The sequence below is a fragment of the Paraphaeosphaeria sporulosa genome (genome assembly GCF_001642045.1).
Source record: "Paraphaeosphaeria sporulosa strain AP3s5-JAC2a unplaced genomic scaffold CC84scaffold_1, whole genome shotgun sequence".
Lineage (NCBI taxonomy): Eukaryota > Fungi > Ascomycota > Dothideomycetes > Pleosporales > Didymosphaeriaceae > Paraphaeosphaeria > Paraphaeosphaeria sporulosa.
In genome coordinates this window covers 2,394,141-2,413,742 of record NW_017253360.1, presented here as the reverse complement: position 1 = coordinate 2,413,742, position 19,602 = coordinate 2,394,141, and the positions used below count along the sequence as shown (strand labels likewise).

Sequence of the window (19,602 nt, the reverse complement as noted above, 5' to 3'; positions counted from 1 at the left end):
CCTTTCGTGCACAAGAAAAGTTACCAACCTGGGCAAATGTGCTTTTATAGTCGGAATCCATGTGGGCTGTTGAGTGTAGTGAGATTGGAAGATGGCCATCCTAGAAAGAACTTCCGGTCTGAATGCGGACGCAGATGCAGAAGCCTCTCAAGCATCTGTGTGAATAGAACACTGTAGGAAATATTTTATAAAGGGGTCAAACTTCAGAGACACATATGGTGACTGACGAACACGGTTGTGGTGATGAGCAAGCCCAAAAAGAAGCTGCGGCGCGGTCACCCAGCCTTGGTAATTCCGTGTCCTGTCCGAGGTGCAGAACAAACAGCTCCGTCCATCACTCTCACTTTGAGACGGTCTCGAGCAGCACATGTATTTGACGCTTTGTAACTGGTCAAGCTTTCCGGATTGTTATCTTTATCAATCGTTACCTTCCTCCTACCAAGACAATTTTACATAGTGCATCAGACATCATGTCTTCATCGAATACGTTTCATGGTAGATGCCGTCATCTCCAGGCCCAATTTAATAATACCATGATCCGAAGAAAGGAAGTAGCAATACTAGAAAAGTAGCAGTTGCCCTCGTCGAGCATCAGTCTTTGATCGTAACCTATATCCTGCCTGCTGCGCAGCTTCTTCGAGACGTTAGTCATTCTGCATTCTGGCACGCCTTAGTACCACTCCTCGGCTTCCGCGCGCCTGTCTGCCGCATTGAGCTCCCGAACCACGCAACATGCCGATATGATCTTGAAGCTATGATACGCTTCAGTCCAACGCCCATGTGTGAACCTATTGCCACGACTGCCTTTCAATTGGCTGGCTTCTAAGCATGCGATACTCATTTTCAGAGCTTCCATAGGATCTTCAGGAGCATTGCTGGCATCGTCCGGCTTGGCGGAAGTAGCTGTGGTACGCCTTCGGATAAGGTTTTCAGTCCATCGCGCAATCCGATCGAATTCATCCTTGAGCTGCAGCGATCTATCTCGCTGCCGGCGTGTCTGCACACCGGACGTGCTGAAGATGTTACCAGTGAATACCTCGAGTTCGGTAAGTGGCTGCGTCGGATGAGACGAGTAGTCTTGTGTGATGGCAAATATGGCATCTTCGTAACTGGCACAGTGTAAGCTTAAATCTCGGTCAAGTGGGTCTTAGCTTCGACTCACTCGCCCCGAATGCTGAAAGCCTCGTCCTTCAAGTGAGCCCAGCGAATACCACCGAGCCTGGCTTTGCACTCGCGTGTCATCAGCTTCAAGAAATCCGCCCACACCGCTCCGTCGGTTTTGATGTCGCCTTTTATGTCTTTGTACCATATGTTCCGCTCATCAATTGCATCAAAAAGCACGCCATTGATTTTTTTAGAACGGTAGTAGAGGTATTGCGGCCCACTATTGTCGTCTTCGTCTTGCACTTCATCTTCACGCGGGCGCGTAGGAACATCGAACTCAATTTGGGTTCTATCCTTGATGTAGGTGAATCCCGCAGGAGCCAGACTGTAGATCTGTTAGTAATTTATCGTCATGAGAAGATTAAGAGGTAGCCATTCTCCAGGGCAGGTACTTACAAATGAGGTCGATATCTATTTGTTCTGATGTTTTTGAACTTATCCATACTGACCGGTATTCCCGTTTTGGAGTAGTCCACACCTGTGGAATGCAGTTCGGCGAGGATCACGCAGTCTGAATTGAGTCAGTATACGTACTGCAGTGAAGCATGAAAGAAGTTACCTGGATCAGCTGTTCCTTCAGATCGTTGATCCGCCAAGATCATGTGCCGAGTTGCGATAAGGCCGAGCTGATCTGTGGCCATGAATTGTATGAAGAAGTTCGTCATGTCTTTCTTTTCCACCCTACGTCCGATGTTGACTGGATCGACACGTTCATACCCCGCTGGCTGAGATATACGCGGACATCCAGAGACAGCTTCGGGATCCCATATGACACTGTAAACGTCACCATCTAAATCCCCACCACTAAGGCAACTTGGTAAATCGCGTTCTCCTTTTTGCGAGAACACGATGCAATTTCGTAAGGCCCTGAGCGGGTGATGTTCAGGAGGAATGATGTTAGTCGCCATTTGTATATCGCCAGGATGTAGTGCTGGTGATCTTGTAACCAGCATTCGACGGTTGTCTAGAACTAATGGGTGACAGCCGATGAACTGCGCCTCGTCGAATGTGACAAAGATCTCACCTTCCTCCAAGTACCTGTTGCAAAGTTAGCGTTCCTACGTTTATCCGAAGTGCCAGTAAAGCAAGTTCTCAGCAGTACCCTGTCTCGTCCATAATTCCAAAGAGTGTGACACCCTGCTCAATAGGAATTCGCGCCTTGTATTTCATCAGGCGCAGCTCGCGAAGAACAGCTGTCTCCACAACAGAGCGCATAAACCGATCTCTCTTGTAGTCAATCCCAATAGACTCTAAGTATCTGATGAGTTGTGGAAAGCCAAGGCGGTCGGCGATATTTTGACGTTTGAGGAATCCTGCGGTGTTGGAAATGTGTGCTGTAACATATCGTAATGTGGCATCTTGTTGCTTCAGGAACCAAGCTGCCGGCACCCTCATGTCTTCGAGAATTTTTATCAACTATTAACGTCAGTGGCTCTAAGACAATATTTGAGGCCCAGTTTAAGACCATAGGGCAATCACAAAAGTTTGAGTACACTGTATCACCCGAGGGTCGGGATACGTAGGTCGACTACACTCAAACTTTTATCCTAGAAGTGTGACCGCATTAAAGACGTACCTGTCGATTCAGTACCATCTGAATAGGCTTGTTGGCAGCATCGCAAATCTCCAGGTTCTCAATGTCATTACTCTCGAATTTGACCATGGATTCCCGGATATTCATGGTTGTCCCTTCGAGGCGTTCGTCCAGTGCAAGCATACCTTTAGCTCCACCCCATCGGATTTGGAAACAGGTAGCGGCGGCCTTTCCCCGCAGGACTGCATCACGAATTGCTTCGAGAGCTCTACGAGAAATCGTTCCTACTCCATCACTGAACATGTGATCTCCATCTCTAGTCATAACGTCCGGTATGCGATTGTGCTGCACTCCATTATAGTAGAGCGAAATCGCGAATGGGGTTTCGGAGAATGCTTGGCCAATCCGCGCCGCACAGCGAGCCGGGGAGGTGATGTCTTCAAACCTTCCAAGTTGCGGTATGACCGTAAGGTAAGTTTCTAGACGCTCTCTGCGCCAGAAAGGCGCCATAAACCAAGCCGAATGGCTTCGCAGAGAAGAGTGTGAGTACCCGAGAAACCCATATACTCTACCACAGATTGCGACTCCGTTGTTCATGACCTGTCGAAACCTATCATAGACATCTTCATTAGACACTCTAGAGTTGAACTGGAGGGCGCTTCCGTCTTCATCTGAAAATTGCACTCGTACGAAATACTCCGTGTCTGTTGGAAACCGCCGTAAGATGCGGTTTTTTGCTTCAGGGTCAGGTCCATGGAGGGTGATACCAGTAGGTGTCACGTTGACTTTGTGTACCATGGTAAGATTCTCTCGGCCTCGTTCCTGACTGGCTGTGAGCAAACAAGGCTAACAACGACAACGAATGGCAGCCTTACGGATATGAGTTCTTTGTGGAACCCATTCTGGAGCTCTTGCTCATTCTGCTCTAGGTACTTCCAGATCTCTTCTATGTCGAAAACGGAAGCGTCAATATCGATACCTGGGAATGGTACTTGAGAAATCAGCTTTCTGACAGCTTCGGCCGAAATGAGAAGTTTCTGTACAGGCCTTGTCAGCTGCTGGAAATACTTCTTCTTGATATATGTGCTTAGACTCGATAATCTCCTTGCGCTGTGACAGCGCTGCAATGTTTTCATTGTGGTGAGACCTACCTTCTGGGTATCGTTCAATTCGGGACTATGAACCTCTGTGATTCGCGCAGCGATCTTCAGCAAAAGTTCCTGGACAGTCCATGGGGGTAAGAAGCCGTTCCTTGCTAATGCTTCCAGCTGAAATATAACCGCAAACGGAACCGTATGGCTCATTTCTTGGATGGTCTGATTCAAGAGCTTGAATCCGGTCTGCAAGCTACGACGGCGGTAAGATGGCAAGACAGCCAGATCGTGTCGTATTACAGTCAAGACGTCTCGCTTCACCAACCGGTTTGATAATTCGTAGAAATCGACTGGCGACACGCAGATACGGTACACCAATGCTTGACCAATGATCTTCTGATATGAAGAGGCGGTCCCCGGGAGTCCAGTGAGCCGTCGCTTTGTTGCCTTATTTATATTTTGCATGAGTCCAGCCATAAGATCCGCTATGTCCGGTGCTTGTGTACCGAAGAATCGAGGTGTCTCCCATAGGGTCAATACTAGGGCAGTAGGTCGAGAAGTAGCGACTATGTTCTCGATTGTCCTATATGGTATCTCGATTCTCGTGGCGCCGTTCCCATCTTTGTATTCGAGGATGAAAGCCTTCTTGACAAATTTCGCTATCCCAGCTGCGAATGGCCATTCCACCTCGGGAGAATAGACCAGCTGGCCATTCAGATATTCGCAGACTCCACATGAGAACGTCTGTGAGTGGAAGGCGATCTTTTCATCTTCGGTTGAAACAGGAAGCCTGCATTCATCAGCTACCATTCAAAATAAGGGGGGTAGGACCTACTCGTTGGCTGTACATCGATCCTCGGCTGACTTCGCCAAGGACTTCAACAGGAATGGATCGGCTTGCTTCTTGCTGAGGTTGCAATAGACGAGCCGGCCCATGATCGTCAAACGAGCTTTGAACTGGGGCTTCGAGAGAATTGTGAAAGGCATAGCTTCTTCTCCGTGCTGCTGTAGGAATCGCTGGCCATCCGGGTATAGCAGAAAAGTGATAGTGCCAAAAGACTTCTTTCGCGGTTTCAGACAGTGCCAGTCATTGATGTGCAGTGTCTTCATGAAGGGCGCCAGATGATTGCGAAACCCGTGGTCCGTAAGGTCTGGGGGCATGTTTCGCAGGAACACCTCCATAATGACAGTGTCGTTGTCCTCTAACAAGACACGCTGGGTGACTGGATCCAAGTATGTTTGGACTGCTGAGCGTTGAGCTCTGGCAACTACAATGGGTGAATCAGAGCGTGAGTTGAGGGTGCTGGTTTACCCAAGTGGGAAGGCGCGTTTGCTTCTGACGTGAAAGTGAAGGACAAACACTTTAAAGCGGAGGAGCGAAGTCCTCGTGTTTAATGCGTGTGCCGTCGTTACGGTGCTGAACTGGATCGATGGCGATTGATCAAATGAGATCGTGATTGGGGAAAATGAGGTGGCGAGAAACAGATGCCTTCTCGTCTGCGCCGCTCGTGCTGAGCGACTGCTCAACACCAAAGTTGACAGCAGCAGCGAGATTGTTGTTTTGATACTGCGAGGCTGTGGGCAAGCGCTCCAGCTCAGGTTGGCGGGGGTTGTACTACCAACACTAATGCTTGACACGCAACACCTGTTTTCCGAATCGGGCATAGTCACCCGTCCAGCGCTCACGTTTCCTTCGGGCTTTACTTGACGCATCCGCTTCCTGAGAGCGTTTATAGGCATTGTACCACACGAAGCAACCCATTCATATCCCGCGCATATGTCTCACCTTCTAAGAGTCATTTACTCTGATTGTTACTACGAAGTATCCATGCCACTAGTACAGGTCAGCCTCAAGCATATCCTCCACAGATTGAGCGGTCTTTGATCATCAGGATCGCTTCTTTAGTTCACCATTCGACTGCTTTCCTTCACTGCTTTCAAATCAAGCTCGATATCCTGGCATACACATTGATTTGATTTGTTCATCTGAGGCTTGTTCCTCTCAGAGACATTTCGCGTTTGCAAGGGATGTTCTAGCCGAGACTGCAAACATATCTCATTCACTTTCAAAAACGTCCAAGACAGTACAACCCCTCAATTGAACCGCTGCGCGATACCACATCGTCACTCTTCATCGGCTCTGCCAAGCTCTTTCTCCATCAGCGCCATTCTGATCCTCCCACTCTCCACTTCCTCAAAATATGCCTCCTGTTGCGACAGATGATGATGCACCATGTCATCGTACTCATCGTTCATATCGCTCGTCAAAATCCACCAACGATCGTCGCATTCGTCGTCATCAGAAATCCAGGCCCATCGTGAAATTCCGCCTCTCGCACGTTATTGTCTCGTTTCTTTTGTCCTCAAAGTTGCCTGCGACCGTCTCGCCGAGTGCCAAGGACTTTCATGCGAAGCAGATCTGCTTGTCTGGATGCTCCGTCGTCTCGTAGCTCCGCCTGTGCCTTCGACCATGGTCCGCGAACTGATGGCTTTGTACCCGCCCTCTGATAGCGGGGCCCATTAGACAAGAGCAAAGTAGAAGTCCTCATCGGACCTGTAGTTCCTTTGTTTTGGGCCATCATCCTCGTTATCCTCTTTGTCGGTGTACTTGTATGCCTATTCAATAGGGTAATCTGACACGAAGTCGGGCTCCCGTCTGTAATCGAATTCGCGTTCACGTATACCCTGACAATCCTTGTGGTACATTCTCCAAAACTGCTGTGGTTGTGAGCATCTGTAGTGGTGGTCGCAATTGTACTCGCATTCGTGTATACAATTCTCGTCGTGCTCATGCGGGTACATTCAGGCCTATCAGCGTATATCGCCTATTCAACCCCATGATGATGCGCCATGAGTGAATGGTACATGCCTACGCATCGACCAGTAGAAAGTAGCCTACATTGGGTCAAACACTATCTTAGTAGCTTTCTGCTTCAGATACAGCAATTGACTTCCGAGCTTGTAAATGAATCTTTTCAAATACTGTGTCGATCTGATTCTGATAGCTTAACCGCTACTGTCTTTGGGACCGGAGTAGCATCTTCTGTGATTTACAAATATGTGATTGTGGTTGACCTAGGTCGCCTATTTACAGCTTCTACACAAACAGCCTACTCCTCCGGATACACCATCTTCCGGCCAACACCTCCATCCACCACCACCTCTTGACCCGTCACGAAACCGCTACCAATCAGGTACTCAACCGCCTTGGCAATATCGTCCACCTTCCCCACTCTCCCGGCTGGATGCCAATCAGCGTCTTCCTGGGTGAGGCCTTCTTCCCAAGCAGCCGAAGAGCCATCGGCCTCCGCCCGTTCATTCATCACATGGATCCAGCCCGGCAAGATAGCATTCACGCGAATCTTGTGCCTGTGGCCTAGCGACACGCTCATCGACTGTGTCAACCCCAGAATACCGGCTTTAGCCGCCGAATAAGCCTCGTGGTTATCTTCAGCCTGATACGCACGCGTCGATGAGATGTTGATGATGGTGCCCGGCGAACCCGGGGCGCTCGACCCGGCCTTCAACAAGGGCACGCAAAGACGACCGAGCAGATACGGGGCGGTCAATCCGACGGCGATCTTTGTATCCCAGTCATCCATGATCTCGTCGCTGTCGTCTTCCATGGGTCTGCCAGCTCCGACGCCTTCTGTGGCCATGGCATTGTTGATGAGAACATCGAGTTTCCCGTCAAAGGTGCGTTTCACATCTTCTACAGCTGTTTTGATGTTGGATCGGTCTCGCAAGTCGCACAGTGATGCTTTCCATACGCTTGGGGATGAAGAAGTTGTCCAGGCTTCCGCTGTCTTCCTGACGTGTTCGAGCTCGGTGGTGTTCGAATCGAGCACGTATACAGAATGCCCAGCGCGCAGGAAGTGTCGGAAGAGACCGCGGCCGATCCCACGTGCTCCGCCTGTAATGAGGATCTTTAAGGGTTGCGCGCCAGACATGGTTTATGCCAAAGACAATGCAGTGCTCTATGACGTCAGCTCTGTAGAGGTCCAGAACACGGAAGCGGAAGTTTGCAACTGTTTTTTGAAAAACAAACTGTACGTGCAGTGGAAAGAGGACTTTGCAAAAGCCTGAAATTTGAGCAAGCGGAGGTACCCACCATGAGGTATCAAACCTGCTGGACAGGAGCCACAATGCCCGGTGCGCTAGCTTTGAGGAAAAGTGAGACCTTTCTTCATTGGTATTAGCGCGTTATCAACATCATCGGCCTCCTACGATCATACACGGTGCTCGACAACGCCTTGCATAATTATATATATTTGTTGCGAAGAATGCCCTCTCATACCACGGTTTTGCCGAGGCGAACCACCTGATGGGATGGAAGAAGACATTTGGGAGAATGAACGTGATATGTGGCATCGAAGTTTCTCAGTTGAATGCATTAGCCACGCCCTCTATATCATTTCGACAGGTGATGTACTAACAGGTGGGATGGTTACAAACCACGCTACGAGGAGGCGTTCACAGATCAACCGAACATCCAATGCTCTACAACACCCGCTCTCAAAAGGAAGGTCTCAAACCATCCGCGACATCATGCCCTCAACCGATTCTGGTTTTCCCTACGGCGTGAAGGTAATCTCCTTTCGCAATAAATTCGCCATCTGACCAACGAAAGTTTCCTTCTTAGAATCCTTCGGAATATCCCAGCGGGGTTGTATCAGGCTGCAGGCATATGTCACAGCCCCTGCGTACTTGAACACGACAGGCTTATACTTCGACACATGGAGGTGTGCCCGTGTTAGCGTATCGAGGTCGAAGGAGGTATCCTCCTTGAAGTAGGCTTCTTCTATGTAGCAGACCGTCTGGACAGCCTCTACAGTCAAAAATTGCAAGACTCGAGCGGGGGCTAGATCTACGCAATCGCTAGGTTTCGGAGTCATTGCTGGCGAGGCTGGTTTTGAAAGTTGCGCCAAGAATCTGACGATGAGTGTATGGTGTACCGCTTAAGCAAGATTGGTCCACGCTGCAGCTCCTGGGGTATGTGGATGGCACCCCTTCGGACTGTCTATGGAGAAACGTTGCTGCTTCTGAGTTGTGCACTGTGGCACAGTACTTCTATGCACTTCTGCAAGTTGGCATTACCTCTGGTTTGAGTGGTTCCTCGGACATATATGGCTCGGCACAGCTTTTATCTGAGTGCTCACTGTTATCCCTCTTTACGAAGAAGGACTGGTAAAAGAGAAGGTGACCACAAGTGCATTCTAATAGTCTCACAACGCATCGTAGGAGGTTCGGAAGGTTGACAAGATAAGTCAAATAAACATATGCGAAACATGTTTGAACAACGTCCCATCAAGTAATGGCTCAGAAAAATTGCTAGTAGTCTCTGCGTGATTATGAAGAATACAAAGATTATTGGATAATTCTTAGGATGGGAGAAAGGGCCACATTGAAACTTTGTTACTAGCACGCCGACGAGCAGAGTCTGAAAAGAAAAGCCTTCATCTGTCGACAAATGGGAGTTTGGAGAGCAAAGCCTCTTCAGGTAGTAATTGAAGGGTTCCACGACGGAAGTACTCGTCCAGCAATTCAGCGAAGACGAACGATGCCGGCAACAGAATCACAAAGTCAAGGTGTATGCCAATCATTGGACACGTGGTCGATTAATGTAGAGATACGTTGCTGACGAGGTCCATGTTCCAGGTTCGCATCGGAAAGTTGGGGCACGCCGATCACATGCCCGGCCTAGCAAAAGTCATCGCGGGGGCGATCGTAATCTCATACCCTACTGGGTCTCAAGAGTCAAGAGACCAGTCATCAGATATCGTTGCCAGGTCGTAAAGGAATAACTACAAAAACACGACAGGGCGAGGTAATTCGCGCTGGTTTGTAGAGACCCCTGTTGGGCCTATCAGATCTCCACACTATCCTGCTAGGCCTATCGGATTTCCACACTATCCTGCGCGTTAGCCCATCTCCACGCCTGTCACCTTTGGCGGCGGAAAGTGTAAGGCATGGCTCATGGGCCAAGTGTAGTAAATGAAAAGACTGCACCTTCCCGCGCCTCATCTGCGCTGTGCCGTATGCGGATGTGCAAAGCCTCAGGGGTCGATGGTTGTCACAAGGCAGAAACGCAATACTTCCAGGTTCCCAGACGACGACTCGTCGCTGTAACGAGGGTGCAGCACGAGCAGCGGATGCAGAGAGGTGCAGGGAGACAGGAAATGCAGCAATGGCGCCAGGGGACGTGGAGTGAACGCGATGCACTAGCGGTCAGCCGCAGTAGATCAACGGCGGATTCGGTGCCGGGGCCGCCAAGCTGCCAAAGACTGGGAGGATCTACGCAGGCGGCCGTTTGACGCGCCGTGGGTTCCAACGCAGACACGTCGAACCACGCGTCGGGGGCACTGCGCGCCGTCGCATCGATGGCGACGCGCTTTGCTCGTCGTGATTTACGGTGGAGAGATGCGGCGACACGGTAAGAGTATCGACATCTGATGGGGGCGCACCATGGGTGCCTGGATCTCGCGTAGACGATCCGGGGTCGTGCCGCATACGATTGGCACAGTGCAGCTGCGCGCGCTCACCGGGACTGCAGACAGGCAGCACAGAAACGGGCGGAGCACGACTTGTCGGTTCTTGCTGCGACGCGTCGGTGCAGACGATGGATTGACCACCGTGTGAAGCGGAAGGAGCGCCCCAAGCTCTGATGATTTGCGGTTAGCGTGCGCATGGTGACTACCTGTCCAGTCTCTCAAAGCAGGTGCGACGCAGCGTACGGCGCCCGGCACGATCGCAGGGCGACGACCAGAGGACGATGGGCATCGCTGCAGCGCCGCGACCGCAGATGCGAAATGGAATCGATGCCAACGCGCGAGGCCGCGAGGGAGACGGCGTGCGAAAATCTGAAAACTGTTCCCTGAAACGGCCGTGCTGGGAGGGGCCCGTGCGCCGTCAACTAAGGCGACGCGATGTATTTATTGAACGAGTAAATAGCTCGGCCTCCCCCTCGCAACCTGCCCGTGAGCTCGACGGCCAATTTTGCCCCGACGCACGTGACCTGCCACACTGCACACCCTGCCCCACCCCCCGTGCGCCCATGGCGCCGTGACTGGTCCTCGTAATTTATAATAATCCCCGCTTGTGCGTCCGCGCACGCCGCCATCATGAGGTACGTCGTCCTAGAATGCGCCTGCATGCCGTCGCAAGATTGCCCGCTAACAATGCACAGTGGCTCCAGCCGGCTTGACAGGCTCGTCACGTGAGTACCACCCTCGCCGTCGCATCCTCCTCGGTTGCAGTCCATGTTTTCGGTTTGCGTGCGACACCGCACCGTACTTGGCTCGCTGCTGCTTCGCAGCGCTGCTCGACTGACGCGCTGCCAGACTACTCGAGACCGGGAGCACAGCATTAATCCGGAATACCGCTGCAGATCAGTTGGCCGACGTTCAGAAGCAGCACCCGGAAGATCTCTTTAATTTACTCACTCGAGTCATCCCGTATCTGCGCTCCAGGAGTTGGGAGACCAGGGTCGCTGCCGCCAGGGCCTTGGGCGGCATCATCGCCAATGCAGAGAAGTTCGACCCCAATGCCGAGGATGAGCCCGTCAAGGACGACGTCAAGTCTGAGACCAATGGCCACGTCAAGGACGAGAACAGCAATGGCACCGTCAAGAAAGAGGAGAATGGCGCCGAGAGCGACGTGCTCGACGAAGACCTTCTCGAGCTTCAGACCATGGATATGGGCTCCATCCTGAAATTCGGTAGGCAGCTGTTGGGTAGCGGTGGCAAGGAATATGATTACAAGCTCGCTGGCATGGATGCCGCGTCAAGACTTGCGCACCAGAAGAAGACCCTGTCCCAGAGGCTTGGTCTTGCTGGGGAATACATGGAAGAAGAGCTCGTTACTGAACATGATCTACCAGTACAAACCCCAGGCGTCCGTACCCCGGCGCCCCATCGCATAGACACCACCGTGCAGCGATCAGATAGCATGGCTTCTGCATCCGCCCTCTCCCCTCCACCCGCCGGTACCCCCAATGGCGATCAGTCAGGGCTCAGCAAGCGTCAAATCAATGCATTGAAACGCAAAGCGAAAAAGGATAACCAGAAACAGGCGAGCAAAGTACACATTGTCGACTTTGGTACTGCCCAACGCAAGAGCTCGCACGATGTTCCCCAGACGCCCATCAGTGCACATCCCCAAGCCATCAAGCAGGAGTCAAAAGAGGATCCGGACGCCGCAGCCACCGACGACTACTTCTCTCTGGAACGAAATGGTGTTGATGACGATCAGAAGATGGTGAAAGAGTTCAAGGGCGAACAGGTCCCGGAGAAGTCATCCTTCCAGACAGAAGCAGAAGAGCAAGGGCTGGAATGGCCATTTGAGCGTGTCTGCGACTACCTGAGTGTAGAGCTGTTTGATCATGTCTGGGAAGTGCGGCACGGTGCCGCCATGGGACTTCGAGAGATACTTCGCGTGCATGGCGCAGGAGCCGGACGGGTGAAGGGCAAGACTCGCTCGCAGAACGACAAACTCAATCAAAGATGGCTCAACGATCTTGCATGTCGCTTCTGCTGTGTTTTCATGCTGGACAGATTTGCCGACTACACGGGCGACAATGCCGTCGCTCCCGTACGCGAAACTACTGGACAAGCCCTTGGTGCGCTGCTTCAGCACCTCTCGTCAGAAAACGTCCTCGCTACATTCCACGTTCTCAATCGCTTGATATCACAGGAGAATGCCCCCACACACGCGCTATGGCAAATAGCACAAGGCGGCATGATGGGTTTGCGGTACCTGGTCGCTGTGAGAAGCGACCTCCTTCTCCAGGACGACGTCCTCATGGACGGAGTGCTCAACGCTGTCATAAAGGGGCTCGGCGATTCCGACGACGATGTCCGTGCCATTAGCGCTGCAACCCTTATTCCTGTCGCCAATGAGTTTGTCGAGATGCGACCTGATAGACTCAAGGAGCTCATCAATGAAGTCTGGGCGTGTCTCTCTAGTTTGACTGACGACCTCAGCGCCAGTACTGGTTTCATCATGGATCTCTTGGCGAAGTTGTGTAGTTTCCCCAAGGTCTTGGAAGCGATGCAAGCCAACGCTCAAAGGGACGAATCGCAGTCCTTCCACGAGCTGGTACCGCGCCTCTTCCCCTTCCTGCGTCACACCATCACAAGTGTACGTGCCGCCGTTCTTCGTGCGCTGAGCACATTCCTCGACATCCAGGATGCAGGAAAGGATGGTTGGATCGACAGCAAGGCTCTACAACTAGTCTTCCAAAACATCCTGTTGGAGCGGAACGAGGGAGTGCTTCGACTTTCTATGCAGCTCTGGAACTCACTTATCGAAGTGCTCGGCAGTGCGCAGCTTCCTTTGCATCTTGGGCCCATCCTCGGAAGTCTCATCCCTCTATCATTGACACCTATCGGTGTACCTCGCCACCCAATACAGATGGATCAGTCTCTACTCATCAAACCATCTGGTCAAGCCTTTGGTCCTCCCGCAAATCAACAACCTTCCCGACGTTCAACACCGCCACAGAACGGCGAGCGTGCCAACAAGAGGCGGAAGCAATCTCGTGTTGGCAGGGAAGAAACACCGGCGTTGGCCAGTACCTCCTCGCACAATGTTGACGGACCGATGGTCAATGGCGATCTGGAGCTCGTTGGCTCGGAAGTCATGACCCGATCCAGAATCTCTGCTGCACAAGCACTTGGAAAGGCCATCGCGATATGGCCCGTCGATACACGATTGCAGACATTCAAATCCGTATTGACCCCTCCGCTCACATCTACAAACTCCACAACGCAATTGACGGCAGCCATGATCATTGAGGAGTTCGGCAAGTGTCTTTCGGCCAAGGACGAGCTTGCGGAAGCCTTTGTCAAATCTCTCTCGGACATAGTAGAAGGCGAGAGACCCACCGCATACGAGGATCTCGTTCCGAAGCTGCAAATCGTTCGAACGCAATGCACCGCATTGTTGAACGTCTTCCGCGACCATCACGTGCAGAACCTGCCCAACATCGCAATAGTCGTTCAAGGTCAACCCGAAGCAAGCCAATACGCGTTTTCTGTGGCGGACGCTGAGAAGATTTTGAGCGTTTCGTACGAGAAGTTGAAGAAAGCCATGACGCCGGCAGCGCGGATGATGGCTATCGCGAACTTGGAGACCACGAAGTCTGAGGTGGAAACCACGTTGCGAGAAGCCAAGGAGATCAAAGAGGAGCGCGACGTCCGAATCAAGGCTGCTGCCGCTGGAGCGCTCATATCTCTCAAGTCACCTCCCGGAAAACCATCCTTTGCGATCAAAGCGATGATGGACAGCATCAAGAAGGAGGAAAACGTTGAGCTCCAGAAACGCTCGGCCAGCGCTGTTGCGGGCTTCATTGTACACCTCGTCGACAAGAACAAGATGGGTGTTGTTAAGAAGGTTGTCGGTAATCTCGTCAAGTTCTACTGCATGGAGACCGCCGAGACGCCCGAGTTCCCGGCACACGCACACGTGGAAGATGGAATCCTCACGCTTAAGAAGGACGAGGACATCCGCGACCATCCAGACGCCGCCAAGTTTGCCGAAGAATCCAAGGCGGCTCGCATTACCAAACGCGGTGCTCGTGAGGGTCTCGAGCAGGTTGTTCAAAGCTTTGGTGCCCAGATTTTCGAGAAAGTACCAATCCTGAAAGACTTGATCGAGAAGCCTATCCGAGAAGCGTTCACCGAAGCTGCGCTGCCATCGGAAATGGACGAAGAAGACGGCGTGTTCGGACAAGAGGTAGTCGATGCCTTCTCAACGCTTCGAGCACTGGTCGGAAGCCTACACCCTGAGGTCCACCACTTCGTCAAAGAACTCCTCCCACTCGTCGCCAAAGCTATACAGTCAAGGCTGTACGTTCTGCGATACGTCGCGGCCAAGTGCTTTGCGACGATATGCAGCGTCATGTCCGTTGAGGGTATCACGATGCTGGTCGAAAATGTGCTCCCATCCATCAGTAGATCTGACCACTTACATGCTCGTCAAGGTGCCATTGAATGCGTGTATCATCTTATCCATGTCATGGAGGATAGTATTCTCCCATATGTCATCTTCTTGATTACCCCAGTTCTTGGACGGATGAGCGACTCCGACAACGACGTACGTCTCCTCGCGACAACCAGCTTCGCCACTCTAGTCAAACTGGTTCCGCTTGAAGCAGGTATACCCGACCCGCCTGGATTGCCAGAGTCGTTACTTCAAGGAAGGGAGAAGGAGCGGAAGTTCGTCGCGCAAATGCTAGACGCCAAGAAGGTTGAGCCGTTTGAGATTCCTGTCGGTATCAAAGCAACTCTACGTTCGTACCAACAAGATGGCGTCAACTGGCTGGCTTTCCTGAACCGGTACAATCTCCACGGCATACTCTGCGACGACATGGGTCTTGGTAAAACCTTGCAGACCCTCTGCATGGTTGCCTCTGACCATCACTTGCGCGCTGAGGAGTTTGCGAAGACCCAGGATCCCAACTTCCGCCGCGTACCGTCGCTCATTGTCTGCCCGCCCACACTTTCCGGGCATTGGCAGCAAGAAATCCGTCAATATGCACCCTTCCTCTCTTGTGTTGCATATGTAGGATCGCCCGCCATCCGTGGCCAGTATAGGGATCAGCTTGACAAGGTCGACATTGTCATCACCTCGTACGATATTTGCCGCAACGACAACGAACTGTTGAAGCCCTTCAGCTGGAATTATGTCGTTCTCGATGAAGGTCATCTGATCAAGAATGCCAAGTCAAAGACCAGTCAGGCTGTCAAGAATTTCCAATCCAACCATCGCCTGATTCTCTCCGGTACGCCCATCCAGAACAACGTGCTCGAGCTGTGGTCCCTCTTCGACTTCCTCATGCCCGGTTTCCTTGGTAGCGAGAAGGTCTTCCAGGAGCGTTTTGCCAAACCTATCGCTGCATCTCGTTTTGCCAAGTCTTCTTCCAAAGAGCAAGAACGAGGTGCTCTCGCCATCGAGGCCCTGCACAAGCAAGTTCTGCCCTTCTTGCTGCGTCGTCTGAAGGAAGAGGTTCTGGACGACCTTCCACCAAAGATTCTCCAGAACTACTACTGCGATCTTTCCGATCTACAGCGCAAGCTCTTCGACGAGTTCACAAAGAAGGAGGGCAAAGAGATACAGGCTAAAGCCGGCAGCGCTGATCGCGACAGTAAACAGCACATCTTCCAGGCTCTACAGTACATGAGAAAGCTTTGCAACGGACCTTCTATGGTGATCAAGCCGAATCACAAGCAGTACGACGCCACTCAAGCTTATCTTAAGAAGAACAACACTTCCCTTGAGGATATTGCGCATGCACCTAAACTAGGCGCCCTCAAGGACCTTCTCGTTGATTGCGGCATCGGGGCTGCAGATGTGGAAAAGGATAAGGGTATGACCACCAACGGTGACCTTCCTGAAGCCGTCTCGCAACATCGCGCCCTTGTCTTCTGTCAAATGAAGGAGATGCTTGATGCAGTGCAGACGCAAGTCCTGCAGAAGTGCTTGCCTTCTGTGCAATTCATGCGTTTGGACGGTAGCGTGGATGCGACCAAGCGCCAAGACATTGTCAACAAGTTCAATTCCGATCCCTCCTACGACGTCCTGCTCCTCACGACCAGCGTTGGTGGGCTCGGTCTCAATTTGACTGGAGCTGACACTGTAATCTTCGTTGAGCACGACTGGAACCCTCAAAAGGACATCCAGGCTATGGACCGCGCGCATCGTATCGGCCAGAAAAAGGTCGTCAACGTCTACCGCATCATCACGCGCGGTACCCTAGAGGAGAAGATTCTCAAGTACGTATACACCGCAATTCTCATATCGTTTCAAGCAAATATTAACATCATCGCCAGTCTCCAACGCTTCAAGATTGACGTTGCCTCGACCGTTGTCAACCAACAAAACGCAGGCCTGGGCTCCATGCAAACAGACCAGATTCTCGACCTGTTCAATGTCTCCGCCGATTCTGCAGATCCTTCCGCGCTTCCGCCTCCGCCATCAAACGACAAAGACGGTGTATCGGGCATCAACGAGAACGACGCCGTGGACGCAGAGGGTAATCTCCGGGAGAAGGGCAAGAAGGGCTTCCTGGATGAGATTGGCGAGCTTTGGGACGAGAGCCAGTACGAGGAGGAGTTCGACCTGGAGGGCTTCTTGGGCAAGATGAAGACTTAGCAGCTTCCCCTCTTCACTTTCACTGTATGGTTATTTTAGGGATGGGCAATTTGGCGTTGGTGGAATCACGGCCGCCTGGTTGGGCTAGGCTGTTGGCTTGCTTTGCGAGGCCCTGTGTATGTGTGCGTGTGTCTGTACTGGCATTGTTTGGTATTAGCATGGCGTTGGAGGGTTGCTTCACTTTCCACTTGTTACCCCGACAGGTTCTTAGCCCGACAGCTTGGCGGGTGACTTTGACTGTACTAGGTAGATAGGTGATTGGCCGCAGGCGGTGCGTCGGCATTAGAATTGAGGAGTGTGTGCATGTTCGACTTTTGACTTTTGTGCCGTGTGACAGTTGGGTTTGTGATGGGAAAATCATTTAAATAGTCACGCATATTCGGGGATTCAGGGTTCATGTCGAAGCTCTATCGAGGTCGTCCCGTTTTACAGAATTTTATTAGGCGCTTATGGTGTCAGTGCTGGCGGTAGCAGTCATGGTAACAATCTTGCGATCAAGGGAAGATTGTTGTTTGTGCGTAACATACACACTTTCTCGCCTTCTGTCTCGACAAGCACTCGTGGTGTGGGTTTTGTTTGCCTGCCGGCATATGCTTGTCAAGCCGACCAAATGTTCTATAAGATCAATGAGTTCCGGATTCACGATGCGTCGTACAGGTGGCCAGGCTCCTTCCCTCATCAACCGCACTTCCTAACCCATCTCCGAGAGTGGCTTGCCGCTCTTTAGCAGAAATCCACCGGGCGACGCAGACTTCGAGTGGGGCGGAGAATTAACGTTTACTCCATCGTTCTCTGAGCTTGGCCAAAGTGACGGCCCGACTGAGATGGCACTACAAGCTGGCATGCGCAAGAAGATTACATTCAACAACAGACCGCACTAAACAGCTGCGGTGGCTGCGATTGGAAACTGGAGCCTTTGTGGCGGACCCTTCGGCGGCGAGCGAGCACTCTAGATGATTGTGCCTTCAGTTCACAGCTATATGCACTTTGACGTGCGCGCCTACACTCTTCTTGTGTCACATCAGTGTGAACTTGTACTGGAGAAGGTCTATCGAGATGTGCGGTGACATGACTTATAATCAGTTGCCTACACCCGCACTAGCGCGGTTATCATTGTGCTCTCCATCTTGTTCTGAAGCCGCGCGCCGGGACTACTTCTGAGGAGAAATATGTTCACCGGAAATGGCGTCTGAGAGCATCCTCGACAGTAGCGAATTTACCTGCTATTGTATCATCTGCGAGATGTGCCTGGTATGTTCCAATCCAATTACATAGAGATGTGTACTTGAGACACGATGTCTATTCATTGACGGACGCCAAAGTGGTTTCCTTGGGTGATTCACCTTTGCGAGCTGGGAGGTGAAGTTGTTTTTGTGAATGGCATATTTACATTTTATGATTTGGGGTATGATACCTGCATGTTCCATTCCACCTAGTTTTTCGCCTTCTTTCATAATCCACTCTATTTTCATCGGTTTTTTTAATCACTTCCTCCCCTGTTCAACCTTCATTTCATCATCCTACTCCCTCAATGGCGCAAAATCCTTCTTCAGAGTTTCCGAAACCCACGCACCCACGAACACACCCTTGCCCAACTTGAAACCCTTACTCCTCAACAACATGTATATAGCATTCAGATGGAACCAGCAATGCGGCACCATGAATCCCTCTGTAAAATCCTTCAGTGCGGTAATGTTCAGCGTCTTAGCACCCATCTGAATCTCAAATCCCTTATCCGCCGCGTCGTTCCAGGCATCCTGGGACACAGAATCAAGGACCGCGTTCAAGGCCTTGAAGAAGTCGATAATAGAACTGAAGGAAGTGAAACTGCTGGGATCCATGCTGGGGAGGTCGGCGCTGGAGAGGTTGAGCTTGGTCAAGGGTGCACATTCGAATTTTCCAAGGAGGATGGGCTGCATGCGGAATGGGAGCATGTCGCTGAACGAAGCGTCGAGCATTTCAGATTCAGTGACGGCGAGGCCATTGGAGATTTCGGTCTGCGCGGTGGTGAGGATGTTGATTGCCGCATCGTTGATCTTGCGGAGCTGGGGAATGGTGGTGTCATAAAATGAGGCCATGTTTGGATAATTGAGGTTTGGAAATCTTGAAATGTGTTGTTGAAGAGCTGTTGCGGGGTGCGTTGTGGTCGAGAGAAGAATTCAGTGGTGGGACAGATATACATAGTCCTACCCCACTACCGTGTCCATGCTGACTCGCAGGGACCACGCTGTTCAGCTAGCTCAATGGCAAACTGGCAGGTGCGAGGACGGACCGATTCGCTCGGCACCTGCAGTGTCAAAAACAACTCGTAGCCTAGGCCATACCAGGGGATCGCTTAGGCATTTGTGAAAAACTGTTCCATGCAGATCGCGAAGAAGCGACGAGAAGACTCCAGCCCATACGGCTCGGCAGAGAGTCGGCTCGTTTACGGTCAATCAGAGCTATCCGTGAGGTTTGGCAGTGCAATGCAACGATTGTCGAACATTTCGAGGTTCTTCGGTGCTCCACTGAGTATCCATGCCACCGCTCTTTGAATTTGCCGAGGAAATGTGCGTTCTGCCGCACGATGTGGGCAGCCAGCAGATGCCGAGGTCGAGAATTCAAGCGGTGACATCATCCTGGTCACCTCTACATCTCGAACGCCAGACAACGTTTGGC

The 19,602-nt window shown here is 51.7% G+C and overlaps 4 protein-coding genes across 4 annotated transcripts; 1 reads left to right on the top strand and 3 right to left on the bottom strand.

The window, feature by feature from the left end:
* Window positions 1–670: 670 nt before the first annotated feature.
* Window positions 671–5,180, bottom strand: CC84DRAFT_1225862 (RdRP-domain-containing protein; the record flags this gene model as incomplete). Its single annotated transcript, XM_018183575.1, has 9 exons — window positions 4,628–5,180; window positions 3,883–4,582; window positions 3,574–3,756; window positions 2,741–3,505; window positions 2,267–2,580; window positions 1,724–2,202; window positions 1,561–1,675; window positions 1,163–1,489; window positions 671–1,109 (listed from the first exon to the last, which is right to left on the bottom strand). The coding sequence occupies exons 1-9, from the start codon at window positions 4,972–4,974 to the stop codon at window positions 671–673; spliced, it is 3,669 nt and encodes a 1,222-aa protein (XP_018042375.1). The 5' UTR covers window positions 4,975–5,180.
* A 1,652-nt stretch (window positions 5,181–6,832) lies between these two features.
* On the bottom strand, window positions 6,833–8,033 carry CC84DRAFT_1159404 (3-oxoacyl-reductase). The gene has a single exon (XM_018177224.1). The coding sequence runs from the start codon at window positions 7,740–7,742 to the stop codon at window positions 6,903–6,905; it is 840 nt and encodes a 279-aa protein (XP_018042374.1). The 5' UTR covers window positions 7,743–8,033; the 3' UTR covers window positions 6,833–6,902.
* Window positions 8,034–10,768: 2,735 nt separating this feature from the next.
* CC84DRAFT_1159403 (uncharacterized protein) lies at window positions 10,769–17,248 on the top strand. The gene is made up of 4 exons (XM_018177223.1): window positions 10,769–10,918; window positions 10,979–11,008; window positions 11,133–16,565; window positions 16,623–17,248. The coding sequence occupies exons 1-4, from the start codon at window positions 10,914–10,916 to the stop codon at window positions 16,942–16,944; spliced, it is 5,790 nt and encodes a 1,929-aa protein (XP_018042373.1). The 5' UTR covers window positions 10,769–10,913; the 3' UTR covers window positions 16,945–17,248.
* Window positions 17,249–18,179: 931 nt separating this feature from the next.
* On the bottom strand, window positions 18,180–19,445 carry CC84DRAFT_1159402 (uncharacterized protein). Its single transcript, XM_018177222.1, has one exon. It carries the CDS (start codon window positions 19,020–19,022, stop codon window positions 18,465–18,467), a length of 558 nt encoding a protein of 185 aa, XP_018042372.1. The 5' UTR covers window positions 19,023–19,445; the 3' UTR covers window positions 18,180–18,464.
* Between the last annotated feature and the right edge of the window lie 157 nt (window positions 19,446–19,602).

Bases quoted from the DNA above. Each gene is read 5' to 3' on its own strand.
- CC84DRAFT_1159402 (XM_018177222.1), bottom strand. From the start codon at position 19,022: ATGGCCTCATTTTATGACACCACCATTCCCCAGCTCCGCAAGATCAAC.
- CC84DRAFT_1159403 (XM_018177223.1), top strand. The intron at 11,009-11,132 runs GTGAGTACCACC...ACGCGCTGCCAG, and splicing joins CGGCTTGACAGGCTCGTCAC to ACTACTCGAGACCGGGAGCA. The intron at 16,566-16,622 runs GTACGTATACAC...CATCATCGCCAG, and splicing joins CTAGAGGAGAAGATTCTCAA to TCTCCAACGCTTCAAGATTG.
- CC84DRAFT_1159404 (XM_018177224.1), bottom strand. From the start codon at position 7,742: ATGTCTGGCGCGCAACCCTTAAAGATCCTCATTACAGGCGGAGCACGT.